Source organism: Leptidea sinapis, chromosome 36 (genome assembly GCF_905404315.1).
Source record: "Leptidea sinapis chromosome 36, ilLepSina1.1, whole genome shotgun sequence".
In the NCBI taxonomy this organism is placed as follows: domain Eukaryota; kingdom Metazoa; phylum Arthropoda; class Insecta; order Lepidoptera; family Pieridae; genus Leptidea; species Leptidea sinapis.
Window position 1 is genome coordinate 10,019,527 of NC_066300.1, and position 10,194 is coordinate 10,029,720.

At 35.6% G+C, this 10,194-nt stretch overlaps 1 protein-coding gene across 1 annotated transcript; it reads right to left on the bottom strand.

Annotated features, from left to right (window-relative positions):
• Positions 1-396: 396 nt before the first annotated feature.
• Positions 397-8,607, bottom strand: LOC126975556 (uncharacterized). The gene is made up of 3 exons (XM_050823486.1): positions 7,702-8,607; positions 2,654-2,699; positions 397-492 (listed from the first exon to the last, which is right to left on the bottom strand). The coding sequence occupies exons 1-3, from the start codon at positions 8,307-8,309 to the stop codon at positions 397-399; spliced, it is 750 nt and encodes a 249-aa protein (XP_050679443.1). The 5' UTR covers positions 8,310-8,607.
• Positions 8,608-10,194: the final 1,587 nt, after the last annotated feature.

The window sequence follows — 10,194 nt, forward strand, 5'->3', positions numbered from 1 at the left end:
GCAGATGGTCATCACAGTCTCAGCGAAACTAGAGAACACAAAGATCCTTCAAGGATACTCAGACGTCCAGAACAGACATCCCCCTTGACTTAAACACACACACCAGCCCGTGGTGTTAAGGAGTTTTCCAGTTTATAAACCGGGTAGGAGGTAGAGGTAAGATGATTAGCCGGAGAGGATATCTATATCTCGGTCAAAAAAAGCAAGGTGTCTCTAGATGGAAGTGGACAGCATTTAAATTAGATCGAAGCTATTAGACGTAGCTTCAATTTCTTGCTCTAAGTGCCCCGAGTCAGCACAGATTTGCCCCCTCCAGAGAATTCGGGGCAGCCCCGGCATCCGCCATTAGGTACAAGTCTAATCTTGGACGTCCAGGGACGAATGATCCAGGACTGCTTAGGCTGCTGCTGTAATGTGCTCTGGGGGACAAGCCCCCGGACATCCCACAGATCGACAGAAGGACAGCGGCAATGCTGTTGTTTCACCTAAAATCTGATAACATGAAAACACAATAGGATTAAATTTTCTTGATGCTAAAATTCATAAAGCTTTTATTTTGTGGTATCAGGATATCCATTATCATTTGTTAAACAGAAAACAAATCTGTCCTCAACGTGTATCTCTCAGTAATTGGCAGGCAGTTATGATAGAGCGCACCCATTATAATTTTGACAGGCTATTAAAAAACAAAATGGATTCTCCTTTGTTGTTTCAGGAAAATCGATAATCAAACAATGTTATTGTTGTTAGGAAAATATTGTAAAATAACAAAGTATGCAATAATGTCACGTAATTGTATCAAAAAATTAAAACTAATAATATCCTTAGAAGTAAAATAATAGACCAAGTTAAGTTCTGTTAGTGTGTAGTTTTTTTAATCAACAAGATTTAAGAAATTTTATTTTATATACCACCACGAATACCACCTATAACAATAATTACATACAGGTAAAAAAAATAATATATTTATAAATTGAATCTTGTACCAGATCTTCTCATGGCCAGAATTAAATATTTAAAGTGATAAAAAAGTATTAATAAAGTGTCGTACAACAATTACTTCGATTAATTCCAGTGTCGCTTTACCAGCCTACCTATCTTCTGCCCATAGATCAGCAAATCTCATAAGTAGAATTTAAGGGAATCCCCTTCAAAGTTTGAGATTGCTGGCATGGAAGAAGCTAGAAACACTTTCTTAATTGCATGCCCAGGTCAAAATTTTCCTGTTTCCAAATTCACACAGGTGCTGGGACGACATAAACTGCTAATTGACTTTTGACAATCTTTTAAGCTGTTGTACAGGTTAGGTCAGCGCGTGCTAGGCGTTTGGCCGTGGGTATGAGGGCGGCTAACGGCTTCACGCGTACCCTTCGTCAATAAGAAACATTTCTAAATGAGACTTAACATCTTATGTCTCAAGGTGACGAGCAAAATTGTAGTGCAGAATCTTTTCTCAGAATTTTAGAGTATTTCAAGAATGGGTAGAGCGTATCAATTACCATCAGCTGAACGTCCTGCTCGTCTCGTCCCTTATTTTCATAACAAAATACACGCAATAGAGAGAGCAACAACAGTAAATATATTTTAACAAATTGCTACGGATACTGGTTCTGAACTGTTCAAGTTTTCAAGCTGGGAAGTACAAAAGCATGTAAAAATACCATACCGGGTAAAAAGCAAGCCAAGTGAATAACGACTAGGTTAGCTTTTGTTCCATTCGCGTGACTCTTGTGTTTATACCAAAAGCTTTACCAATTTTTCGGTAATTACCTATATTGACTTTTGCTCAATTATTTCACCATGAAAGTTTATTTGGCGTAACTACAACATTAGCTTATTAATTGCCAATTTATAATGTTAATCGGATATGATATGAGGCATAAACATTTAGGACTATCGTTTTGTTTAATATCACCTATGTCTGGTGACAAAGTTTAGTCTAAAATATTTTATTTTATTACATAAAAAATATTTGGTTTATTTTATTGGTTCAATGGAAAACAAAACGTACATATAATCCACCTGATATTCTACTGAGGTGTGGAAAATACGATTATTGAAACATAATATTATCAAATTTTATGCATATATAATTCTTTTAAATTTCGTATAGCACAATGTATTTATTAATATCGGATATCCATTTTTGAGGAATAAGATTTACCTGTTTTATTATTTACCACCTCTGGGGTACCGGTCTGTCAACAATTTGCTCTACTTGTCCTGGGTGCTTCGCATCATATGATCTGTCCATCTCCACTTGAGCTAGTCTTTTTCTTGATAGCACATCAGTTTATTTTTAAATGAATTTCATTGTGCTTTTTTACTACAAGAAAGACTTCAAAAAATCTTAACTGACCATCAGTATATAATAGGCGTACATATTTTGATACAATGATCTTCAATGATATATATAATGAAAATGGTCTTTGTTTGAGGCTCAATCACGCCTAAACCACTGATCTTATCGACATGAAACTACCACCATTCGATGCGAAATTTATCCTTGATAGTTTATAACTATTTATTTTTATTGTATTTCCAATAAAATTAATAAATATAATTTATTTCCTTTTAAAATTCGCCCAGCGAAGCGGGCTAGAACGCCTAGTTCTGTATAAAATAATTGACGATCATATTGATTCAGACATACTCTTAGAAAAAGTGAATCTTCATGCTCGATCTCGACTTGCCTTACCCTGTGATAAAACAAAAATTTTTCATGCTTCTTCTACAAATAATAATGTAATGTAACATTATACGTGGGTTACACTGAAAATGTTTAGAACTAGCCAGTTAGAAACATTGCTAATGAAAACTTTTTTTGAATTTCATTTTTAGAATTCTTTGGTAACCTAATCTAATATATTGCATTAATTTGTCATTTGTTTTCGTGAATTGGCGGCAAATCTAAAACTCTTGTTACATGTGAAAATGAACCTAACTCGAAAAAATTTTCGGTCAATGATTTATTATGACTTTCGTTGTGGGCTTACTCAACAACAAAGCTATGATAGGCTACGATAGGCATTCCTTAATGAAGCCCCATCTCGTGCCACTATTTACAATTGGTTGAACGAGTTTAAGCTTAGACGTAGCAATCTCAATGATGATCCGCGTGAGGGACGTCCTTTAACAGCGACTACTGAAGATAACATCAGTGCTGTGCGAAGCATGATAGAGGAAGATAAGAGAGTGACCTATCAGCAGATACGGGCAAGCCTACGCATTTTTATGAGTCAAGTTCAAAAAACATTACACGAACACTTAGGCGTCAGTAACCTTTGTACCAGATGGATTCCCCGTAATTTAACCGTCGACCAAAAACACCTTCGCATGTACTAGTGTCGCCAAATGTTAGATAAGTTCAACGGCGGTGACTCAAATGCTGTATTTGATATCGTCACAGGTGATGAAAGCTGGATATATTGCTACGAATCCGAAACCAAAAGATAATCAGCTCAGTCGGTGTTTTCTTTCGAGGATCGGCCAACTAAGGTAAAGAATGGAAGAAGTCAATGAAAAAAGATGCATGCCTCATTCTTCGGTCGGAAAGGTCATTTCGCGACAGTTGTGCTAGAAGATGGAAGGACAGTTACTGCAGACTGGTATGTCAATCGCTGTTTGCCTGTTGTCTTGGAAAAAATTCGACAGCAGCGCCCTCGAAGCAGAATCCTCCTTCACCACGACAATGCTTCAGCGCACTCCGCAAAACGGACTATTGAATATTTGACTATGGCACGTGTCGAGATACTGAGTGATCCGCCATAGAGTCCTGACCTGACACCCTGCGACTTTTATTTATTCCCAAGAATTAAAGATAAATTCGACGTATTCGCTTAACAAGCCCTAGAGATAAGGTGAAAGCGTTCGTAAATGCCATAGAAGAGACCCCTAAGGGTGAATGGGCCCATTGCTTTTCTCAGTTGTTCCATCGAATGCGACGATGTGTAGAAAGGAACGGAGATTACTTCGAAAAACAATAAACGTATTGTCAACTTTCCACATTATGCCGTTTTTCATTTTCTAAAAATTTTCAGTGTTGCTTTTAAACCTAGTTGCTCATAACCTTAGATATAATTTGAAATGAAAATAATCTAAAATTAAATCATTTAAAATGTTACAGCAATACCTTCAGCAGAAAATTAAATATTAAAAATAAAATTACTTTTAGACCAAGAATTACAAAGAGTTACCTAGTTAGGCCCGCTCCTATTAACAGAATTGTATTGTCCCATAACAATATATTTTTTGAATAGCAGAATTTTACATATTTTAGAAGTCTACGTCGATTTTCAAGCGCAAAATTAAAAATAATTTAATTAAATACTATCATTCGTTATTTGTATTAGTTAATAGTTGCTGTATTTTAAATTTAGTTTATATAAAATTTAGTTTTTTGTTTATAAGTTTTTTTATATTTTTGTTTAGGTTACTACTTTATAAAGTAATTTGGATAGTAAGTAAACAAGGAAATTGTCTTATTTTATTAAGTACTTGTAATTGAATTAATTAATTGCATGTCGAGTTAGCCCGTAAATGGGTATGCGGCGCAACAAACTCAGCGGGCTTTTTTTTTTCATCAAAAATATGTCTCCCTACTACGGTCTGTTGTTCAGACCAAATTGCGATACTTAATACTACCTACCTTGTAAAATTATATTGTTTTTACTACAAATGTTATATTTAAGGACTGTATTTATGAAATTGCAATAAATTTAAATTGAAAGTTCTAAGAAATAAAAACTAGATATGGCTTTTCTGGAAACACTCCATTCCTTTCTTACCAACGCGACCGTCGCTTTCGCATGGGTATCGTATACCTATGTTCTTTAGAGATCTTTTAGACGGCCATTACAAAGCAAATACTGCACCATCCGGGTTCTTTGATGTTTGGAATAGAATGAGTCGCAAGGTGCCAGATTGAGACTGGGTGACTCAACGCCCGGCACAGTCCAATATTAGACTGTCCGTGTGGCATGACAACTGGCAAACAAGTTTTAAATTACCAGTCTGCAGATTTCTTCCTTTTGTATTCCGGGACAACTTTCACGATTAGGCCGTCCGTAGAACCCGACCGTCAGGCATTTGCATCAAATCGACAATGTAAAAGCGCTTGAAAAATGGGCGCCCCATGATTTAACTGATCCACAGAGACTCGCGAGGAAGTTTGTCGGACATAAACCGGTCTAGCAATAAACAAATTTTGGGAGTAACTGTGACGTGTCATCAAAAGTGGATTCTCTAGAATAATCTCAAGCGAACGTTGCAATGGCTGACTTGAGGTTACAAACTCCGCAGTAATCCCAAATGCTAAGCTTATCTATCTACCTTTAAGCTTATCTTTAGAAAAATTATGGTGCCTGTTTAGACGTCCTCCTCCAGTCCAGTGTCCTGTATTTCGAAAAATGACAGCAAATCTCGCTAAAAAGTGCCAGTAAAAGTTACGTAACGATACGCATAAGATTATAAGTTTAAGACATAATATTTTATGACTCATAAGCACCGTAATTTCACTAGCTACGACGAAATTCAAACCGAAAGAAAATAATGCTTGCACACTACTGCTTAAGGAGAGAAAAATCTGCCACTGTGGTGTCAGCCCTTCGGTCTCCTGTGCTAAGAAGACTCCCACTGGTAAAACAGACAGAGAGTACGGAGCAAAATATAAATATGATAGGATAATATAATCGGACGAGGTCACGGATAAAAGTTAGTCATTCACAAAAGCCATTTATTTTTCTTGAGTTTAATTCTGTTGTCGAAGAAATCAGTACAACCACTTGATAAACAACTGGCGCTCTGATAGAGAGAAGACGGCGCAAGAAACTGTCCTACTATTATTATTTGTGCTCATAATTCCGATTTCACACCATGTATAATTTATTTACAAAATACTAACAATAATAAATTAACACCAGCGTCTCTGGAGATCTCTTTAAGAAGACACATATTTCTCCCGTCTTATGTTGCTTATATCATTTAAAATTTCCAAAATATATACTAATTTAAAAACAACAACAAAAATATATAGATATACATTTATATATATATATATATATATATATATATACAGACGATAGACGTATCAAAACAACTACTCCATAATTTCAAATTTTTTAAGCATTGGTGCTTCAATTAGAAACAAGCAGTGTGGTTCGCTGAAATCTACGCTAAAACCACTCCTGTGGGAACTAAAGCCGAGTCTTGAGTTGCCAAAGTATTAGCGAGCACTATGCTATCTCCTCAGCGCACTTGTGCATTTGAGATTGAGGTAAGCTCTATTGAATGAATGTAGATATTCGCATATCAAACGAATACCGTATGGACTGTGGGTCGAGTTCAATTGCAATTTGAATTCAATAGAGTGAATATTAGGCAAGATGGCGGATCACCAATTCTACGTTTCAACTTACCTGAGATGAAGTGATATATGGGATACCTACTACCTACGTATGAGATATCGGCCCACTGTCAGGTTTCGTACTATAACGGTTAGCTAACCAATTGTTTGTATGAATTAAGATGCTACAACATTATTTATGTCCGCTGCAAATAAACAACGTGCCTAAGTCATGACCGGACTGGGAGCGATTTCTTAGAAGATTTTATTTTAATACACAGCACAGATCAACGCAACAAATTAATTATCAAATCTGTATGCAGACAAAAAGTTTGTTTTCTTATCGTTTCATAATTGTCAATTAAGAATCATTTATCTCTTATTACCACAGATTAGAAGACGGCCGCGAATACGGTAACTGGTAGGTATGACACCATGTCCCCCCCATATGTCCATGTCACCCCCACGGACAGATGGCCGTTGGGTCAGCAAGGTCCTCGAATGGCGAACATATACCGGAAGACGAAGTGTTGGAGTGCCCCTCACAATATGGAGTGATGATCTGGTCAAGATCGACGGTTGGATAAGGGTAGTAGCCCAAGAGCCCACGACGGCCAGACCTTCATTATTTTATAAAAGTTGAAATTTTCTCTGTACATGTCTCCTATACAGGTAAGAACGACCAGCGACTATAGAGTTTGGGTTGTGGTTACCTGGGCAGGTAACAGGTAGTAAAGGTGTATAAATAGTACTTAAAATTTGTTAAAGCATAAAGCTCAATTTTTTATATTTTCTTCGGGATAACTATAGAAATCTCGTCATCCATTGCCGGACACTTATGACAGTTGCTACCCCTTGCCAGACACCCCTAAACTTTGATAAATTACAATTATACTTTCGTTATAGTATAAAAGCTAAATTTTATATATGTTACTTGGGGACCTATAAAAAGATGTTACCTCAATAGCCGGACAGTTTTTGTGGCTTTTACATCTTGCCAGACACATTGAAAGTCCACTGTAGATGCGAGCGCGAATACTTAGTCGTTTACTATTTTTTAAGATATCTAATAAAAAATAATTTTATTACGTTCATAGCCATATTGTATAAAGTAAAAAATATTAGTTTAATATCATAAAAATATAATAAAAAGTATGATTACAGGTAAAAAAGAAATATTTAAACTTGTTTATTAATTTAAGCATTGTCGTCGATGTTTTCATTTTCTTCATCACTACTACTCCAGTCGATGGCATCATCGTCCTCAACATCACCTTCTTCGTCAGTTTCATGATAGAAAAATAAGCAAGTTTATACAATTATGAATAATTAAAAAATTATGTATCATAATTTCAAACCATTTGAACTGGTATTTGTCATCTTTTAATACCCAGCCGTTATTGTCTGGTTGATATGTGGTTGGATTTTTTAAATGAGTATAATTCCAAACGGTACATATACAGTTTGCTCGCAGAAATTGCTGCAATAGCTCGCTTTTGCAAGGCGGTAGGTTGCTAGCGTCAAAATTTCGCAACTTCTTTCGGTCAAAAGCTTCGTTTACATCGGAGACTGTGTACGAGTCAATGAATATTTGAAGTCTAGCGGCATCAACATCAATTACATTAGGGACATTGTAGACATTGCATATAAATCTCTGAATAATATTAAAGATGTTTTGTTGATGATTTAAATTTTCAATTAATTCGTTGTTGCCGAAGTTCTTGAAAGCTTCCTGGTACTCTGGATCTTTTTTTAATATCTTGTATGGTCTTAATTTTCCTTTTCTGAAGAGCGCAGGATTAAAATCACAACCTGTGATGGCATGAAATCCAGGTAAGCTCTGACAAATTAACAGTCCCAACTCTGCATGTATTTTGGTTAGGTCTACATACCTTAAATTATTGCCAGTGCCTGTAAGCATCCAAACAACCGTATCACTTTTAAGGTGATGCATGTTACCAAGCATTATAGCCGCAATATCGGTATCAGCACTTCTTATTACTATTTCTGCTGGAAAGTTGATGTTACATGCATGATATACTATCTTTGTATCTGCTTCCTCGTGTGCTGGGCATGACAACTCTTCATCAATCCTTGAGACAACTTTATTGGAATTATCAACAGTGAAAGAATGACATTTTCTGAAATTGACGTATATTGTTTTGTTGCCAATAAATGGCACCACTTCATCAGTAGCCCAATGTGAAATAAAAAAATTAACTAAAGCTTCTTTGAAATTTAAATTTTTCAACTCTTTCGCGAAATCACTTGGTCAAATTTGTTCGGGCCCAGTTATAGAGTATTCCAATTGCGCGGATTCTAACCGTTGGGAATGCTCATAATCTTTGATCGATGGAGTAAAGTATTGATCAAAGATCACATCAATTCTCGAAGCTTGAAATTGAGTAGCCATTTACAACAATTTTTTTGAAATATTTCCAAATGTTTTTGGAACATTTTTCATTGTATGCAGTAGGAAGAAACCGTCAATTATTATAACATCTATATGGCGTGGTTGCTCATGCTGGACCTCTTTCTCTAGACATTTCATCAGAGCAGATTTATCTGTCTTACAAATAGCGCCATCCAAATGGCACATGGACAATGGCACTGAGGTAATCGGGTTAGACAAAATCTTTGAAATGTCTACATTAAAATCCATTGAGATACCCAGCATGCGTCCAAATAGATCTCTTTGAATTTTAATTTCCTGAATTTTACCACCTACTTGAACTTTCTTCTTCTTCTTATAATCCATAGAAAAATTGTCAATTGATTTTTTTTATAGCTTTTTCAAATCTGTTTATATCTGATAAACATTCGGAAACAAATGTTTTACGAAGATCATCTCCATTTTTTTCAATGTTTAAAAGGAATGTCTCTACCGATGGCGATGCAGATTTTCCAGATGAAATATTTATTAGTTGGTCTTTTGGCACTTCTGAACTGAAGGGATTAATAAATCGATCAAAGGTATCGATAAATTGTCTCAATGGTTTGGTATTTTTCCGGATATTATGAAGATTTAAGTCTGTTGAAACATCTTGATGAGACTGAAGTCCTAGTTCTTGATAAACTTGACTTATTATTGTTGACCTAACATCATGATTACGAGCCCACCGTTGACGTGCCGAAATTGAATTGGTAAAGTGTATAACACCTGTGAGCCTTCTAGCAGCGTCTGCATTTATAGTTTGCTCTAATACCAGGTCAATCGGTTGTCTAGAAAATGGTTTGGTGGTCCGTTTAATGCCAAAGCAACCTTGTTTAAATCCTTCGTATAAGTCAGGATGAGTTTCTGCAGCTTTCAACAAATTATCATAATATTTTACGGTCCATCGCGCATAATTTTGTTGGTTGCATATAAAAAATAAATTTGTAATTTTAGGTAATGTTGATATAAAAAGCTCAAAATCCCCCGTACGAATGCTCCGTGACAAGTTCAAGTAATGATGTATGAGATTGATGTATATTAAGTAAAATTGTGAAGTTTTACCATGCTCACCATTGAGACATTGTTGCTTGAAAATATTGTAATTATTCATCAATTCTGTCAGTTCATTATTTTCAATGTTAAATGACGATATTTCACAGTTTCCTCTATCATATCATCTGTTAATGTCATGTTGTCATGTTGTAAAAATGATTTAAAATTTAGAACTTCCAATTCCAATGCTACCAGAGGATGCAATCTTTTGCAGCGGTTGAAATGCTTTCCATCAAGAAATCCATTTACAGAACCGTTTGCCAGCAAACTACTCTCAACCATAACATTTGTTAATCTACAATCACTTATAAATTTACCGATTGCTTTAAAATAAGCCATCATAATGTGAAACGGTCCGAGATGT